This window comes from Pituophis catenifer, unplaced genomic scaffold (genome assembly GCF_029215685.1).
Source record: "Pituophis catenifer annectens isolate HBS135680 unplaced genomic scaffold, rPitCat1.0.hap2 SCAF_8, whole genome shotgun sequence".
NCBI classification, from domain to species: Eukaryota; Metazoa; Chordata; class Lepidosauria; order Squamata; family Colubridae; genus Pituophis; species Pituophis catenifer.
In genome coordinates this window covers 9,295,425-9,315,160 of record NW_027256888.1, presented here as the reverse complement: position 1 = coordinate 9,315,160, position 19,736 = coordinate 9,295,425, and the positions used below count along the sequence as shown (strand labels likewise).

General features: G+C 44.3%; 1 protein-coding gene across 1 annotated transcript in view; it reads left to right on the top strand.

Annotated features, from left to right (window-relative positions):
* TBC1D19 (TBC1 domain family member 19) overlaps positions 1-15,831 on the top strand; it is a 68,230-nt gene extending 52,399 nt beyond the window's left edge. The window contains exons 16-21 of the mRNA XM_070948336.1: positions 946-978; positions 4,253-4,362; positions 5,942-6,033; positions 9,942-10,057; positions 11,584-11,654; positions 15,699-15,831. Coding sequence (XP_070804437.1) covers positions 946-978; positions 4,253-4,362; positions 5,942-6,033; positions 9,942-10,057; positions 11,584-11,654; positions 15,699-15,776 — 500 coding nt within the window. The 3' untranslated portion in view covers positions 15,777-15,831. The remainder of the gene's footprint in view (positions 1-945; positions 979-4,252; positions 4,363-5,941; positions 6,034-9,941; positions 10,058-11,583; positions 11,655-15,698) is intronic.
* Positions 15,832-19,736: the final 3,905 nt, after the last annotated feature.

Here is a 19,736-nt window from a genome sequence, read left to right as displayed (position 1 = left end):
TTTAAAAGCATTTTTTTCTACCGAAGGCTCTGACGATCAGGCAACTCAACTTTGGACGATCGGCCGAACAGGTTGTAGAAAAAACGCTTTTAAAAGGCTCTGACGATCCCAGCTGAGTTGCCTGATCATCAAGAGGCTTTTTTTTTCTTTTAAAAGCAAAAAAAAAAAAAAAAAAAAAAAATTGGAGAGGTTGCAGGAAAACATGCTTTTAGAAGCCTCTGAAGATCCCAGCTGAGCCACGCGATCATCAGAGGCTTTTTTTTTAAAACTTTTAAAAGCATTTTTTCGGCCGAAGAAAAAATGTTTTGAAAAGTAAAAAAAAAAAGCCTCTGATGATCGCACGGTTCAGCTGGGCATGGGGGTGGGTGGGCAGGGATTTTTGCTACCGGTTCTCCGAACCACCCACCGTCATCACTACCGGATCGGGCGATCCGGTCAGAGCCGGGAGCATTTCACCCCTGGATACATTGCTACCTACATCATTCACAATAAATGCCCCAACGTGATCTCCATCACGTGTAGCCAAAGGGCCACAGATGGCATCTGAGCCTGTCATTCTAACTCTTAACCGCCACAGAATTTAATGCTGCGAATGAGGTGTTTTGCGCAAAATTTGGAATTCCCCCCCTCCCAAGTTTCCCAAAAGTGCTTTTTTCAAGAGGCAACTGGACTTTCTGGTTTTTCTTTGAAGACGTTTCGCTTCTCATCCAAGAAGCTCCTTCAGCTCTTCTGAAGCTTCTCGGATGAGAAGTGAAACGTCTTCAAAAAAAACCAAAAACCCAGAAAGTCCAATTGTCTCTTGAAAAAAAGTACCTTTGGGACAACCATGAGCTGGATGACTGAGAATCTCCGTAGATTTTTTTTTAAAAAAATTCCTATTTCTGAAAACACATACTGTTTGGACAGTAAATGGAATATGTCTGATTTTTTTTTTTTTCTCTTTAGGTGTCATTCCTTTCCATGGCTTTTCAATGTATGGTAAGTAGCTTGTCATTGCTATCGCTAAAATTAAAAACTCTGCATGACAGTTGCATGGGAAGTCACGAAGGTAGGTCAACTCCATAGAAAGTTGATGCTTATTTAGTACCTTGATGGTTTTGGAATCATCATCTTCTTTTAATGAACCCTTTAATCCAGGAGTCTCCAAACTTGGCAACTTTTAAGACTTGTGGACTTCAACGCCCAGAATTCCCCAACCAGCACGCTTGGCTTGGAAATTCTGGGAGTTGAAGTCCACAAGCCTTAAAATTGCCAGGTTTGGAGACCCCCTGCCGTAATCCGTTGCGGGGTGGAGTCTGGGCAACTGAATGGAGCTAGCAGAGTTTTTACTGGCCGGATGCCTTTCCTGTCGCCATTGATGAGTTCAGAATATGAGTCCAAAATTGTTAAGGCTCAGGAACAATCTTGTACGAGCCGAGTTGAGTGTGTACTTAACAGGAGTAACTATCCACGAAGGGAGACTGAACAGAGGCCTAACTGTAATTGATTTAAAGCAAATGTAGAGATATTTAATAGTGCTTTTGCTTCACTGGATCCCACATTAGCTCAGCAAAGCATTGCCAAGCTTCTTTAAGCCATTTAAAGCAGCTGTGTCCCATGAAAGTGGCAGCTCTTAAAAGAGAATTCCTATTGTCTACATGTGACCTCCCTACACACACAGTACTCCTCCAGGGATTGCCAATGAGTTGGCTGTAGACACACACCTATGGGGTTAATTGGAAATACTTGTTAAGCAGTGTAGGAGCACGTCTCCTTTGACGCCTTGAAGAAAGTTGTGTGGCTCACACTAATGTGATTGACAAAAACGGGGCCACATGCACTGAAAGGTTTTGAAAAGGGTTAGCAATTCAGCCTTTGTCATTGTCACACTGGTTTTTAAGCATCAGGGCAGGAACGGGTAGTCCTCAACTTATGACCTCAATTGGGAGCAGAGTTTCCACCGCTAAGTAAGACGGTTGTTACGCGAGTTGTGTCTGACGTTATGACCTTTCCTGCCACAATTGTTAAGCAAATCGCCACCGTTGTTAGGCGAATTACATGGTTGCTAAGCATGTTCATTTTATGCCGACGTTCATTACGGGTTGCTAACCCCTAACGAGTGACGTTTAGCAAAATTAGCAATAGCGTTCGGACTTATATACCGCTTAACAGTGCTTCGCAGTCCTCTCTAAGCGGTTTACAGAATCCGCCTCTCGCCCCCAACAATCTGGGTCCTCATTTTAACGACCTCGGATGGAAGGCGGAGTCAATCTTGAGCCAGTGGGAATCGAACTGCTAGCAATTGGCAGAATTAGCCTGAAATACTGCATTCTGATCACTGCACCATCATTGCCATTATCTGGTCATTCCGGTCAATTTTATTTAAAATCTTTACTTTTGGATTCACATGACTCTTATTTCTCCAAGCATGGCCAAATTTTGTCACGTACTGTGCCAGACGGGCATTGGTTTGACTGACATGCTTACAGGGGTGAAATACTCCCGGTTCAGACCGGATCGCCCGATCCGGTAGCGATGGAGGCGGGTGGTTCGGAGAACCGGTAGCAAAAGTCCCTGCCCCCCCCCCATGCCCAGCTGAGCTGCGCGATCATCAGAGGCTTTTTTTCTTTTAAATGCCTCTGACGATCCAAGCTAAGTTGCCTGATCAGCAGAGGCTTGCAACTCAGCTTGGATCGTCAGAGGCATTTAAAAGAAAAAAAGCCTCTGATGATCAGGCACCTCAGCTGGGATCGTCAGAGGCATTTAAAAGAAAAAAAGCCTCTGCCGATCAGGCAACTCAGCTGGGATCGTCAGAGGCGTTTAAAAGAAAAAAAGCCTCTGCTGATCAGGCAACTCAGCTGGGATCGTCAGAGGCTTTTAAAAGAAAAAAAGCCTCTGCTGATCAGGCAACTCAGCTGGGATCGTCAGAGGCATTTAAAAGAAAAAAAGCCTCTGCTGATCAGGCAACTCAGCTGGGATCGTCAGAGGCTTTTAAAAGTTTTTTTTACAACCTTTTCACCGAAGAGGTTATAGAAAAAATGGTTTTAAAAGTTTTTTTAAAAAAAATTGGCCATGCCCACCCAGTCACATTACCCCCCCTCCAAGCCACGCCCACAGAACTGGTAGTAACAAATTTTAGATTTCATCACTGCATGTTTACCTACTTAACCAACTCATTAATGTTAGTTTTATGGACAATTCCATGTTCTTTCTACAATGAGGCATGTTCAGATGATGTCCAGAAATAATTTGTCTGCAAGAAACACACATAAAGAAACAACGCTAAACTTTTAGGATGCCCCAAAATTGAGAAACTATATTTTACATCAGCACAGCAAAAATTAAAAAAAAGAGGAGTAGCCTTATATATGAAAGAATCATTGGATTCTAAACAAGATATATTCAGATGGGTGACTTTTTCTGAGCTTGGAAAAAAAAAAAAGGAAGAGAAAAAAAAAAAAGACTGAATTTTGCATAGAGGTGCTATTCTTAGCAGCGTTTATGCACCTGCCAATTTTTTAGTAGTTGCCGGCACACAAAAACAACACAGCTGTTTCTGAAAGTAGTATGATCAACACAACCGATGTGGTATTCTCCGTTCACCCAAATTATGGCTTTCCGGCAATTCTTTTGACATTGGTAACCAGTAATACACAGTGGCTTATATGTGGTGCTGCTTAATTCTTCCAAGTGTTGGTAACCAGTATCTGAATGAATATTTATTTATTTATTTATTTATTTATTTATTTATTTATTTATTTATTGCGATTTATATGCCGCCTTTCTCCCTAGGGACTCAAGGCGGCTTACAAAATGACAACTTCAATACAAATCACAATACAATACAAAATTAAAATCAATATTAATATTAATATTAATATTAAGGGAAAAGAGACTATTATTCCACAACTATAGTTTATTTCAGCATATCTCAGCCGCAGTGGCGCAGTGGTTAGAATGCAGTACTGCAGTCAGCAGTATTTCTGCTGACTGCCAGCAATTTCGCAGTTCGAATCTCGCTGGCTCAAGGTTGACTCTGTTTTTCATCCTTCCGAGGTCGGTAAAATGAGGACCCAGATTGTTGGGAGCAATAGGCTGACTCTGTATTGTAAACCGCGTAGAGAGGGCTGTAAAAGCACTCTGAAGCTGTATATAAGTCTACATGCTATTGCGATTGAAATTCATCTTCCTGAATTTTTAAAATTATTATACAGGACAGGTTATTATTTTTTCCTTTGCTAACTCGTGGTTTGTTTGTTTTTCACGTCTTCAGTTGCTCCTCTTTGCTTTCTGTACAACGAGCCCTCCAAGCTGTATCAGATATTTCGTGAAATATATGTGCGTTACTTCTTCAGACTTCACTCCATTTCTTCTCACTCTTCGGTAAGTTGGCTTGCATTGCATAACTGCAATGCCCTGAATAACAAACACCCCATAATTAAAATAAAAATAAAAATAGAACTTGCTTGATGGAAATGTCCTTGGCCATCCGTGGTCCATCCATAGGCCAATTGAAGTTGTTAACCCACCCAAAGTTACCTCATGGAGAATCTTCATTTTAATTCTCCTTTGGACTGCTTTCTTCTTCTAGCTGCCCTTGCCTCTTGCCTATCAAGTGGCTTGGGAAGGAATGCAGGAAAAAAAAATCCAAGGTAGCCTGGAGTTTTAGTTTTGCCGTCCAACATAAAGAAATATGGGTAATCCTCGACTTAACGACTACAGTTAAACCCGAAATTTAAATTTCCATTAAGTGAGATGGTTGTTAAGTGAGTTTTCCTGTCAGGCCTGGAAGCCATCTTTTTCGTTGGATCTTCAGGCCTGCCACATTTAGTGCTGTGGGAAAGTGGGAGGGGGGATTGTATGGAGCAAGGGTGATATGTAGGCAAAATAACATTCCTTTCTCAGAGAGTCAAGGACATCTTGCCCTGCACCTGGAGGGCGGGAACTGGAAGGCATCTCCAGTTGGGATGATGCATGTGATGGACACGTGGGTGCTGGGCAGGGACTTGGACTTTCCTTTGGGTGGGGAAAACTTGGAAGCTTTCAGATTCGGGTTTTCCCAGATGTGCCAATATGACATCTCTAATAAAGTGGAACTTTGAGGAATCTCAAGCCTCGGAGTTTTCTTTCGTTGGGGGTGTTACTTGGATCCCTGACATTCCCCCCTATTTTACAACCTTTTATTGCCACCACTGTTAAGTGAGATCATTGCTGTTGTTAAATGAATCCTGTGCCTGTTAAGAAAAATCCAGCTTCCGAATTTTGGGATGCTGCATTGGTCATTAAGTGTGAAAAATGGTTCAGAAGTCACCTTTTTTCAGTGCTCTGGTAACTTCAGACAGTCACTGAACGAAAGTTGTTTGTTTGTTTGTTTGTTTGTTTGTTTATTTATTTATTTATTTATTTGTTCGATTTATATGCCGCCCTTCTTCGGAGACTCAGGGCGGCTTACAATGTGTTAAGCAACAGCCTTCATACTTTTGTATATACCTGCTTAATAGGGCTTTTGGCCCCCTCCTAAGCGGTGTTCTTTTTTATACAAAGTCAGCTTATTGCCCCCACAAACCGGGTCCTCATTTTACCTACCTCGGAAGGATGGAAGGCTGAGTCAACCTTGAGCCTGGTGAGACTTGAACTTGCATTAATTGCAGGCAGCTGGTGCTACTTAACAGCACTTTAGTCTGCTGCGCCACCAAGGCTCTTTTGTTGAGTTCTACTGTAGCTGTACCCAAAGCAAGTCCTGCTAGAACAATTTTAAGCACTTCAGCAAAATTGCTATTGTCGCAGGCTTGCAAATGATTTCTTACAACATGCAAATACAGTCTTTGCTTATTGATGCTTTAAAAATGTAACAAGCTCTTAATGTATATTGCATATTTCTAGTGTTTTAAAACCAGCGTAAGAGATGTACTTTGAAGATGTCTGGGGTTTTTTTTCCTTTTTTTCCTTCCTTATTTAAAAGGGGATTGTATCACTATGTCTGCTGTTTGAGAATCTCCTTCAAAGCCATCTCCCACAGCTGTTCTATCATCTTCGAGAAATTGGAGCGCAGCCGTAAGTATTGCCCTTTAAAGTGAAATGTAAATATATTAATTTGAGGCACATAGACTTGACTCGACTTCTTTTCCTTCTTTTCATCTTTAAAAATTCAGGAGAAGACCTGAATTCTAGTTCTGTAAGACACATTGGCCAATTTTCTCCACGCCATGCCACGCAATGGTATCATTTCCGTTTTAAAACATTTAGCTAAACACCCCAAAAGTTTACATTTTGCACCTTTCTGGAACTTGAAAATCATAACCTTTGATTGTAGTCTCTGTCAAGAATACCCTCTTTTTCCAAGCGATGATTTTACTGGTCCCAATACTGGACCCATTCAACACAAAATGTCTAAACTTCTGAAGGTGATGCGTTAGCACAATGATCTTGTTCAAAAACAATGCAGCTTTTGCTTCTTTAACATCTTTAAGCTGATAGACCAAATCCCCTGTCTAAGGATAAGTTGCAAGAAAAAAGTATTATATGGGATACCGTATTTTTCGGAGTACAAAACGCACCGGATTATAAGACGCACCTACCTTTTTTGGTGAGGAAAACAAGAAAAAGAAATCTGCCTCTGCCTCCCAGCAATTTTGCCTCATTGCAGCAAACAGCCTGCTTTACTTTCATTTTCGTTTTCAACATAGCTTGATTAGCACAAGAAAAAAAAATCTGTTCCCAGCAATTTATCTCCTTGCAGCAAGCAGCAGAGGCCCACGCAGCAATAGGCAATCCCTGCAACCTGAAACAGCTGAAAGTCAGGGACAATCAACTTGTGCTAATTAGGCTGTGCTGAAGCTGAAATGGGCTGTTGCTGCTTGCTGCAAGGAGGTAAATTGCTGGGAGGCAGAGGCCAAAGGGTGGGGGCCAGTGGGTGGGAGGGGCTAATTCGGTGTATAAGCCGCACCCAAATTTTCACTCCCTTTTAGGGGGGAAAAAGGTGTGTTTTATACTCTGAAAAATACGGTATATTGCTAAAAAAAAAGGCCCTTAAAATGTATCTTTGAATGCCAGGTAGGACTTATCTCTGAAAAAGCTGAAGATTTCTGCTTTAAGGCATCTGTCCAAAGGTATAAAATAAAGCTTACCTAAATACAAGAAGCAATGGGTGGAAGATCATTAAAGAGAGATCCAACCTAGAACTAAGGAGAAATTTCTTGACAGTGAGAACAATTAATCAGTGGAACGAGTTAGCTGCAGAAGTTGTGAGGGCTCCAACACTGAAGGTTTTTAAGACGAAATCGGGCAACCATTTGTGTGGAATGTTATAGGGCAGGGGTGGCGAACTCAAGGCCCAGGGGCCAGATCCTGCCCAAAGGGTGCTTATATCTGGCCTGTGAGGCCAGCCTGGAAACAGCAAAGGGCCAGCCCGTGGTGCCTCTGTGTTCTGTCCCCGTCCCACACGCACACACACCAACGGACGTCCAAGAGTTAAAAACCAAACCAGCCGACAAAATCCTTTTCCTTATGATAACGGAACTTGGCAGCAACCTAGTGGCTGCCTGCCAAGAGTTTATTACTTACGAAGGGAAGAGATAACTTCTCTCCGCTTCTGGTACATCAAAGTAAAATGTTCAATAATTACAGAGTAAATTAAATCCAAATATAATCCAGCAAAGCCTATAGCAAAAGTCCGGCAATGCAGAATGGCGTGGAAGCTTTCAGCTTTGTTCGTCACAAGGTTTGACTGGCCACCACGCTCCCTTTTATACCCTGTGGGGTGTGGTCCAGTGACTCAGCCTAATCTCAGGCACGCCTTTTCTTCTGTTGCATGCGCTTATCTCTGCGACGCTGGCGTGGATCCAGCCAAGACTCATTACCCTCATCACTGTCCACCTGTGGCTGTGTGGACGTGCTTGGCCCCGGCCCTATCTCTTGCCCTTTGGCGGACACCGAAGGCATTGCCAGAGAGGAGGGTCCTGGAGAGGGAGGCCTTGCCAACTCCTCTTCTTCACTCTCGCAGTCCTCTCCTGCCGATGACACAGGCTCAGGTAACGGAGCCACAACACTCTGCCAGCGAAGGGAGAGCCACGTGCATCCCCTCCAAGTTCTATTTTAGTTGACAGAGGGCTGCAGGAGGCCGTCGTGGCTGAAATCGGGGCCCGGAGCCTCTATTCGCACACACCCCCCCCCGAGTTCTGTTTTCACTGGCAGAGGGCTAGCAAAACAAACTAAAAGTGAAACATTGCATTTGAGCATCCAAGAAGGGACAGGAAAGGAGAAAAGGAACGACGAAAGACGAAAAGAAGGAAAGTTGGAAAGAGAACAAGGAAGAGAACAAAAATAAGGAAAGAGGGGAAGGAAGAAGAAAGGAGAATGAAGAGGGAAGGAAAAAGAAGGAAGGAAAAAGAAGGAAGGGAAGGAAGGAAGGAAGGAAGGAAGGAAGGAAGGAAGGAAGGAAGAAGGAAGGAAGGGGCATGCTGGGAAATTCATTACTATTAACAGAGACCGAGATATTTTGGAAACGACCATTTATTGATATCTTAATATGTCATCTCTGTAACATTATATTCCAAAATGTTACGGAAAACAATACAAAAATTATTTTGCAGAAGACTTCTAATTTTTTTTTTTTTTTAATTTTGATTTATATGCCGCCCTTCTCCGGAGACTCAGGGCAGCTTACAATGCGCTAAGCAATAGCCTTCATCCTTTTGTATATTTATACAAAGTCAGCTTATTGCCCCCACAACTGAGTCCTCAATTTACCTACCTTAGAAAGGATGGAAGGCTGAGTCAACCTTGAGCCTGGCGAGATTCGAACTTGCAGTAATTGCAGGCAGCTGGTCTTAATAACAGGGTGCTTTAGACCACTGTACTACCAAGGTTCCTGGAAAAATCTCCATTTTTCCCCTGCAGATCACTGTCTGAGGGAGGGACGGTCTGAGGGAAGTCCTGCTTTAGCATTTGGCCACCGCAGCTGCCCCCGACACAAATGATGGCAAGCTGGCCATGCTCCCCCATGTCCTACCCCCAGGAGTAGGGAGGGAATGGGGATTTTGTAGTATCCTTCCCCTGGAGTGGGGTGGGAATGGAGATTTTGCAATGTCCTTCCCCCAGGAGTGGGGAGGGAATGGGGATTTTGTAGTATCCTTCCCCTGGAGTGGGGAGGGAATGGAGATTTTGCAATGTCCATCCCCCAGGAGTGGGGAGGGAATGGGGATTTTGTAGTATCCTTCCCCTGGAGTGGGGTGGGAATGGAGATTTTGCAGTATCATTCCCCCAGGAGTGAGGAGGGAATGGGGATTTTGTAGTATCCTTCCCCTGGAGTGGGGTGGGAATGGAGATTTTGCAATGTCCTTCCCCCAGGAGTGGGGAGGGAATGGAGATTTTGTAGTATCCTTCCCCCAGGAGTGAGGAGGGAATGGAGATTTTGCAGTATCCTTCCCCTGGAGTGGGGTGGGAATGGAGATTTTGCAATGTCCTTCCCCCAGGAGTGGGGAGGGAATGGGGATTTTGTAGCATCCTTCCCCCAGGAGTGAGGAGGGAATGGGGATTTTGTAGTATCCTTCCTCTGGAGTGGGGAGGGAATGGGGATTTTGTAGTATCCTTTCCCTGGAGTGGGGTAGGAATGGAGATTTTGCAGTATCCTTCCCCTGCCATGCCTACCAAGCCACGACCACAGAACCGGTAGTAAAAAAAATAATAGGATTTTCACCACTGATATAATCCAGTCAGTTTTAAGAAGCTGGGAGGAAGTACATCTTGAATTAGCCAGCTGGGACTCAAATACATCAAGTTAACTCTAGCGTTGGAAGAAACAGCTTTTTATAACAACTGGGAGAGAATTAAAAGTTTCAACGTAGGGTGGAGAAATCTATATAAAAGCACGCAAGCCGAAGAGCAAAGCTACGGAAGCAGTGGGTCTAAGAAGAGTAAAAAAAATAAATAAATAAAACGGTGTGTTTTTCACTCTTTTGCAGGCTAAGAATATCATTTAAATGGATGGTCCGAGCGTTCTCTGGATACTTGGCTACCGATCAGCTGCTGTTTTTGTGGGACAGAATTTTGGGATACAACACTCTGGAAATCCTGGCTGGTAATGTGTTTAGGGGATGGGAGTTCTTACTTAACAGTCCGTAGAAGGAAATTCCAAATTTTTCTAAACAAAACAAAACCAAAAAGTTTCTCGAGGCCTGCGTTGGGTACAGAATGAATAAAAAGTGTGCTTCCTGGGGGAAAAAAAAAATCCATATTGGTCCCCTTGGTAGGCAGGGGCAAAACTCTGGGGGGGGGGGTTTGGGAGGGGGTGCGGGGGGGGGGAGTGAAATCAAATAGAAAGAAAAAGAAGTTTTTGAGACATTTTGCCCTGGCTATTTCCATCAGGAACAAAAAAAGGCAAAGAGCTTGCTCACGCGAGAAATTGCTTGATTGAGCGGGCGGATTTTCTTCAGCCCCTGCCGAAATCTGGAAATTGCTGCTTAGTTGAATCCGGGAGTCTATCATTGTGATTAAGCAGACTTTCTGCAATTAAAACCATGATGGCTTAGTTTGCAGGAACTCTGTAATTTCGGTAGAGTCAAAATGAGCCGTTTGTTGATTAATGTACTTCTACTATCTCAGCTGCTTTTGCCAAAAGATAAAGTTATTGCACAGCTTCATACCAAATTAGCATTAATGAACCACTGATTTGTCTTTCCTTCCTTCCTTCCTTCCTTCCTCCCTCCCTCCCTCCCTCCCTCCCTTTTTCTTTTCCTTCCTTTCTTCCTCCCTCCCACCCTTTCCTTCTGTTCTCCTTCCTCCCTCCCTCCCTCCCTTCCTCCCTCTTCCTTCCTTCCTGCCTTTCTGCCTCCCTCCCTCCCTCTCCCTTCCTTCCTTCCTCCCTCCTTGCCTCCACCTTTTTCCTTCCTTCCTTCCTTCCTTCCTTCCTTCCTTCCTTCCTTCCTTCCTTCCTTCCTTCCTTCCAACAATTGAGATGAGTGTTATTGCTTTTGCCGTTTTATTTGTTTTAGTATTAGTTTAGAGAGAGATACCGGTTAGCACCCAATCCATTCGGGAATTTATTCCTATTTATTTTTCGTTCTCCTATTCTTCGGTAGGAAGGCTAAGCGCTCGCTTCTCAGCCCTGTGGATGTTACTTCGGGTAAATCATACCTAACATGAATTGCGAGCCAATCAATCCTTGCAAGTTCTTTTTTATATGGAAGAGTGGGACTGCAGCTGCTATCTCCCCCCCCCCCCACTTCACACCCCACCCCCGTTCTCTTTTCCCTCAAAATAGGAGTAATGGGATAACAGGCATCAAGGCAATCCACGGGAGAGTTACTTACCCAATAAACAAATAGGCAAAGGCGTGGGTAGAACTTGTCAGCCAAATGCTGTAATGTGCTTTAGAGAAAACTCAGGTTATACGTACCTGGTGGATGTTGAAACTCTCTTTCGATACCTTCCCATCGCTTTGGTTCGGCTCTCACAAATCGGCAATCCCTTCCCAAGCCAGAAGACTATTGAACGGAGCTCAAGAATAACTAGACCAAAAGTATCGTTAACAACTAATTAGTATGGCCGCCAGTCTAAATGCTGCACATTCTTTTTTTTTTTTTTCTTCCCCCTTCTTACCCCCAGTCCTGGCAGCTGCTGTGTTTGCTTTCCGAGCGGGGAATCTGATGGAGGTGACATCACTAGCCGCAGCTGAAGTAAGGATCAGTTTCAGTTGTAGAAATATGGAAATAATGTTTGACGTCTTGCCAGCCAGAGTAATTTGAGCATCACGGGCACATAGCTTGGCGGTGTCAGGTTCTCTGCTGAATTTTTTTTTTTTTTTTATTAACCCTGGAAGAAGTTCAGGAGATGTTGTGAAAATGCAGATTGCAATTCATAAAAACTCTTTTCGACTGTTGGAAAGAAAAAAATAATAATGATTTGGGTTGTAAACCTTCAATGCGTGTGCGTGTTTCTGCTCGGATTTTTCATCTGATTGCAGTCTCCTTTAATAACATCTGCAGAACCCTGCAAAGAATAGTCAAACGTGGCTAAAAGAGAGTGCCACAAATAAGCTTACTGCAGCTGTTTTTGTTTTCAGTAATATTTTGTTCTGACTTGTTTCTGAAAATGCCTATCGCTTTCCATATAAAGCATTCGAGGATTCAGTGGAGTTTTCTTCCCAGCTAAGTTATGCTTGGAATTGTGACTTTATTATAAGTTACATTTATTTTATATTTCTTCCACATCCATCCTTAACGTGGATTTTCTTTCCCCTTTCCCTCCAGCCTTCGCTTTCATCTTTTTACATAACTATTCAGAAACTCTGCTTGAGTAAACGGAACTCCGAAAAATTACCCGTTTGTAACAGGGACTGGTCAGTTTGAGAAATCCATAACCAAAGCATAACGAAAACAGCTGGGAACAATGCAGTAAGCAGCATTTAGTTTCAACAGCTGTTCTATTATTTTTCCATTATTTACTTTGAGTAGCCTCTTGGTAGGGGAAAAAAAACCATGATAGAAACCAAATGAATGAAATAATAAAATAGCATTTATCTCTTTAAAACTGGCACTAGGAAATTAGTTTTGCATTGGAACATTAACCCTGAAAGAATTCATAACTGTTTACGTAAGAATACTGTAAACCAAAATAAATTCATTGAAAACAATCCAAATAACGATAGAAGAGAACAGAAATGTTAGAGTGGGTATAGTGCAGGGGTGTCAACTCAAGGCCCGCAGGCTGGATTCGGCCCTCGGGGTGCTTAGATCTGGCCTGTGGGGCCATCCTGGAAACAGCAAAGGACTGGCCCGCGGTGCCTCTGCTAGCGAAAATGGAGCTTGGGGGAGCCGTACACGGCCCCCTGTGCCCCGTTTTCAGCCATGATGGCCTCCTGCAACCCTCTGTCAGTGAAAACAGAGCTCGGAGGGGGTCGTGCCTGGCCCCTCCAAAAGAAAGACTCTCTAGGAGTCTCAGGAGGCTGGGGACAGCAAAAAACATCACTTCCTGTCCAATCGGAAGTTTGGACATTTTGGGCCTTCGGAGGGCCTCCGAGGAGATGGGGAAGGCTGTTTTCGCCCTCCCCAGATGCATAGAGAGGATCTGGATCCAGGTGAGAGAGAAAAACAGGCCTACCGGGCCAGGAGCAGGGAGGAGGAGGGGTCACGCACGCATGGGCAGGGCGCATAGAATTATGGGTGTGGCCACGCACGGGCACAAACCTCTCCCCCCCCGGCACACGATGGCAAAAAGATTAGCCATCACTGTCCTAGACCCATGATGGCGAACCTATAGCACACGTGACAGAGGTGGCACACAGAGCCCTCTCTGTGGGCACACACACTGTCGCCAGCTGCTGTTCTGGTTTCTGGCTGATCTTCTTGGGTGCTGGAGCGCCAGAAAACGGCCCGAAAACTGGCCAAAAAACACATCTTTTTCCAGCCTGTTTTTTGGCTGTTTTTGGGCCAAAACTGGACTGAAAATGTCCCTGAAAAGGGCCCGAAAAATGCCCAAAAAACAGGCATACATGCGCCGGCCAGCTGGTCTTTGGGTTTCTGGCGCACGCAAGTGCATGCGCGTTCCGGTTTGGGCACTCGGTGCCAAAAAGTTTTGCCATCACCGTCCTAGACACTCCTGCAGACTCTGGTCAAGAATCACTTATACGCCATGTCCTGGGTAGAAGGAAGTGAACTTCCAATAATCTTTTTTTGCTGTCCTCACCACTCGATGCACAGCCTCCCTGTCGGAACCAGTAATACTTCATGCAGCATTCTTCATGCAGCATACTACCACAAACAGCCTCCCACCGGCCGGTACGCTCTCATAGAGAGGGGCTCCTCCGGGTGCTGTCAGCCAAACAATATCGACTGGCGGCCCCCAGGGGGAGGGCCTTCTCTGTGGGGGCACCCACTATCTGGAACGAGCTCCCCCCAGAGATACGGAGGATCCCGGATCTGCGCACTTTCCGCCGTGCTCTTAAGACCCTCCTATTCCAGCAAGCCGGCCTGGCCTAATTTTCTCCCCTGTTTTTAAAATTCTTTTAAATTGAAATTTTAATCTGTTTTAAATTATTGGGATTTTTAATTGTCTCGAGCTAAATTATTTAATCTGGTTTTAATTATCTTTCTAACTTTTGTATCTATGTATTTTATTTTGTGCCTGTTCACCGCCCTGAGTCCTTCGGGAGTAGGGCGGTATATAAATTTAATAAAAAGAAAACAAACAAAGCATTCTCTTAAATTGGTAGCGTCAAGCCACGGGATAAAGTGTTATTTTCAAGTAAGATTTTTTTTAAAACAAAAAGTAATAAAAATGCTATTTTGAAAACGAAAGGGCATGAGTTGAAGCCCAATTAAAACCACAGACTTATAAAACTTGTAATTTAATCCAAGCCGGATAAGGATTCTTAACACACAATTATTTTTAGATTACAAAGTGAAATTTTAAACTCCCTTCAGCATCAGCGAGGCCACGCATATTAGAACGAGGTCTAAATCCCAAAATTAAAAAACAAAAACAAAAAACAACAACCCTGTTTACTTGCTCACAGCCTGTGTTCAATCTCTTTTTCAGTGAACTTGGAAGTTTAACCTCGATCAAAGTTGAAAGGCTTTTCAGAAGTCAAGTCAATTGGACTTGAAGACGTTTTGCTTCTCATCCAAGAAGCTTCTTCAGTTCTGACTGAATGGTGGAGGATGGAAGGATTTATATTCCTTGCAGTCATCTGGTCCTCTGAGAGTCATTGAGGTCACTTGGAGGTTTATCTGTACCCTCAGGGCCACCTGAATAGTGAAACGGGTGTTGTGGCCCGTACGCAGCCTGTGCAGTTGGTGGTTGATTCGGACAGCGAGGAGGCTGGTGTGGTGATGTGCCAGCAGCCTGGGCAGCTGGCACTTGAGTCGGACAATGAGGAGGCTGGAGAAGATGTGGTGCCAGAGGCGGGGATTCAGCCAGGGCCTTCAGAACCTCCAGAAGTTTCCATGGGTGATGAGGAAGAAGAGGAGGAGCCTCTTCTCGATGCACGGGCACGCAGAGCTGCCAAAAGGCAGGAGTGGCTCCTCAGGAGGAGGTCTCCTCGAGAGTAAGGCTTGGGGCTAATTGGCCACTCCCTTAGCCTATTTAAGGAGGAACGCCGACTGAAGCAATTTGCAGGGAACAACTTCGTTCACATACCTTCGTGTCTTGTCTTGCTTATCTTATCAGCTTCCTGCAAATTGCTTCTGGGCATTCTGCCAACCACAGTAAGCTTTCAGTATTCTTGGCGGCTGTTAATGCAGTTAATTAACAGCCGTTGTTGTAAAAAACTGGCTTATTTAGTAAACTAAGGATTGAACGGATTTTGTTTGTGCTGCGTTCTTTGGGGTCCTTAGCTGGGGCAGAACAACGGGTGTCGTTACTCAGATGACCCTGAAGGCACAGATAAACTTCCAAGTGGCCTCAATGACTCTCAGAAAGAGTGTTAACGACCAGACTATAAAACCAGGAATATAAAACCTTCCGTCCTCCCATCATTCAGTCAGAACTGAAGAAGCGTCTTGGATGAGAAGCGAAACATCTTCAAGGAAAAGCAAAGTCCAGTTGCCTTTTGAGGGGCACCTTTGAGGCAACCATGACCTGGATGGCTGAGAATCTCCACGGACGCTTTTCAGTCAAAAGTCAAAGCATAAAAGGACCGTGTGCATTGATGAATGAAGACGTTAACTCGCCGATCTTCCCTTTTTTCAGGAAATAATATAATTTCCCCCTTTTCTTTCCAGGCTGTCCTTGCTGATCTTTCAACTCTGAAAGTGATGCCTCTTCTTCAGATCTTCCTCTTCGCCACTGGCTCTTCGTAACCTTCCAAAGTCCCAGGGCTGCATTGCTCGCAGACTTTCAACAGATGCTGATAATAACCCTATTCGCCCAATTAACAATTTAACAGTTAACGGTTTCGCAAAGAATTGAATATGCTGCTCTTGCCTGGTAACCTCGCCAAACGCTGTCGCGTATCGCCTTTTCACTGCTGCTTGCTGTTGTATTTTAGCCAAGCTGCAATACCTGGATATAGTGCAAATCAAAAAAGGGAATCTTTTTCTTTAATGCATGCAGTATTAAGTGCAGGACGAAAGGGGAAAATCTATTAACTCTAGATCTCAGTGCTGCCTTTGTGCCATAAAGGCGGAAAGGAATTTTTTCCCCCCAGTAAATTATAATCTGTCATCCAGTCAAAGAATGGAGTGGTGCGGTGGCCTAGAGGTGGAGCTCTCGTCTCACGATCAGGAGGCTGTGAGTTCGATCCTAGGTAGAGGCAGATATTTCTCTCTCTGGGCACAATGAGTCTTCTATCTGCTGAACAAAACTCCTCATTGGTGACAAGAAGGGCATCCGGCCAGTCAACACCCAGCTCCATTCAGTTTCCCAGACTCCATCCCGCAAGGGATTATGGGGTAGTTAAAAGGTGATGACGATGATCCAGTCAAAGAATATTTCACCTTATACTTTGTCTGCAATACTTGAAGAAAAGTATTTCCAATATTTAATTTTTTCCAAATTGAATGACTGAAAAATGATAGCAATGCTTCCATTGGATACCCTCTGGATTATTTCTGGTGAACTGAGCTGTTCGTTTTAGTCAACTGGAGGCTCATAGAGTTATACCATGTTTCCCTGAAAATACAACCTGCCCTGAAAATAAGTCCTAACTTGATTTTTACATGTGCACCCAATATAAGCCCTACCCCTCAAAATAAGCCCTAATTAAGTCCCCGCCCATTCCAGGGTGCAAATTAAAGCTAGGGTGAGGATGGGGGTGATGGAGCTGCCCAACTACTGACCTTCGGAGAGTTGCAGCTAGGCCTCGTGCACCCTGACACTTGCCTTGCCGGCTCATTTCTTCTGCAGCTGGCAAGGCTTTTCCGAAGGCCTCTGCAGCCGATAACAGAGCTCCGGATCGATCCGGACCTCTGATATCAGCTGCAGAGGCCTTCGGGAAAGCCTTGCCGACTGCAGAAGAAGTTCCTGAAGGCCTCTGACAGCGAAAAGGAGACCGGGGGGCGATGCATGCAAGTGAGGTGAGTCAGTGGGAGGCATCCCCTCCCCGAAAATAAGACCTGGTGCCTTTTTTTGTGTGGCAAAAACCAATATATAAGACAGGGCCTTATTTTCAGGGAAACAGGTAGAAAACTGCAAACGATGTGATAAAGGCGTGTGCACGCGTGCACACGAGACACAGTTAAGATCAAGCATCAAGAGGTATATATACATATATATATATATATACCTCAAACTCGTATTTTTAGAGTAGTTTGTAATAGATATATATAAAGTGTTTTTCGATCGAGGCACCTGGTCTACCCCAGCATGTGGGAGGGAGCATACTGCATCCCTTTTGCCTTTCACCTCCAATCCAGGAGCCCTCAAGCTTAAAAGTCAGCAAAACCTATTTTATTTTTGGGGAAATGAAATTAGCACCCAAAAAATCTTTGGTGGGGGTGGGGGCTGAAATGCCTCATGACATCTCCTCCATTCCCTAAACGCGGTTGACTGAGTGCAATTTGGTCCTTGTCTCACGCTTTCTCCCAACTCTGCCAGGAAAGAAGACGTGTGTCCGGGCACCTGCTTTCTCCAGGACCTGTTGAAGCCTGTCTTAAGCAGGAGCCAAAACAGTTGCCTGCAGCAACAAAAACCCCCCTCCCCCCTTCTCTCAAGACCCCAGCAGGTCTTGGAAAAGCTGAATGTGCTGCCTCGGCCGGTTTCCGCGAGCGTCTTGGTCCAAGATCCTGCATATCAATTGGCCGTGTTCAAGCTCATATTCCTGAGCGATGGGAGCCGTGTACACCGCTCTTTGGGTAGATAATCTTTCACCGGCGATGAGTCGTTTTTTTCCCCCCTTTTCTCCGGGGATTCCTGTAAGCCTCCCTAACAGCCGAATCGATCGCTAGATTATTCTGATTTAACCACATACAGCTGTCAGCCAAGATTGGATATCTAGACATTGCTCACGGTAAAGATGGTTAATGGATTTGCGCGTTACTTTCAGCCAGTTTTGTGTGTGTCTTTCGGTTCATCGGATGAAAGCAGTTCGGAGAGATTTAAAAGGAGGAGAATTAAAATGAGAGGAGAATCGCCTTCCGCTCTCTCTCTCTCTCTCTCTCGTTTGTGTCATACATAACATTCGAATCATGTTTTTTTTTCTAATTTAAGTTAAACACTATTGAGATTCAATCGGATTTGATTACAACTCTTCGATAGGACCCTTAAAAGACACTGTTTTTAGACTTGCAGGAAATGTGTAGCTGATCCTGTTGTGTTACAATACATTCTTGGAGATCTGATGTCAGGAAAGCTTTTTTAAAAAATGGTTTCAAATCCAAATTATTATTTATTTGTTTGTTTATTTATTTGTTTCTCCAGGACATGGAAGATAGTGGGGACTCTGGCCTTATGAGTAGCTGTTTTGTGAAAGTACCTTATCTCTAAAAGATCAAACTGGAGAATTTAACATGTTTTACAGTATTTATTTATTGTATTGAAGATGGTTTCTTTAAAGGAGTTTCCTTTGCAATTCACACCAGAGTTTAATTCTTCCTGTTAATCCAAAATAAAAATGCAAACCTTCGTCATGAATCTGTTGGCTATAAATCTGTTAAGGTCAGGTGGGAAAGATCAGGTCCACACGTGAAGCTCCAATCAAACTGATTTATTTCTACTTGTGCCTACACACAGGAATCTTCTCTAATAAGGGTATGCATACGCTAGGGCCGTGATAGCGAACCTATGGCACGCCTGCCAGAGGTGGCACGCAGACCCTTCCCTGTGGGCATGCGCTCTGTTGCCAGCTGCTCTTTTGGTTTTCAGTGCATGCATGCCCGCTGGCCAGCTAGTCTTCGTGCACGCCGGAGTGCTGGAAACCTGAAGACCAGCTGGCTGGCATGTACATGCGCACCGGGCAGCTGGTTTTTGGGTTTCCGGTGCGCGCATGCACGAATGGCGTTCCAGTTTGGGCATTCGGTGCCAAAAAGGTTTGCCGTCACTGTGCTAGGGGTTAGAGAAGGGTCAATGGAATTTAAGGAAGGTTGGATTCAGTTCACTTGCGGCGACATAGGGATTCTAGGCTGATTCCTCTTTTAAATGGCTTAGGGCCGGGGTATCTGCGAGACCGCCTTCTGCCGCCAATAGCCTCCCACCGACCGGTTCGCTCACACAGAGAGGGCCTCCTCAGGGTGCCGTCGGCCAGGCAGTGCCGGCTGGCGACCCCCAGGGGGAGAGCCTTCTCTGTGGCAGCGCCTGCCCTCTGGAATGACCTGCCCCCTGAGATACGCACGATATCAGACCTCCTGACTTTTTGTCAGGCCCTGAAGACATACTTGTTCCATCTAGCTGGGCTGGTTTGATCCCATCCTCTCAGTTTTAATTGAATTGGTTTTAATCGGGTTATTTTAATTACCGGGCCGAAATCATTTAATTGTTTTTAAACTGTTTTTTTAAATTTTATATGTTATGTTTTATCTCGGCTGTGCACCGCCCTGAGTCCCGCAGGAGAAGGGCGGTATAGAAATATAATAAAATAAAAATAAAATAAAAAATAAACGCCAGCCCCAGCTTCTTCCCTTTCTTCTCTTACACTTAAATGATTTCCTGTACCTATAATCCTTTCATGAACAATCTTATGGCTGAGAAAAAAACCACCTACCTTTTTATAAAGTTTATAAATTAAACTCTTCATTCATAAAGAGTACATTCAAACAAAAATATCAGGGAGTCAAGAGAAGTCCTCTACCTGAACCGCTTCCTCATACTTTCCCATATTAATTATC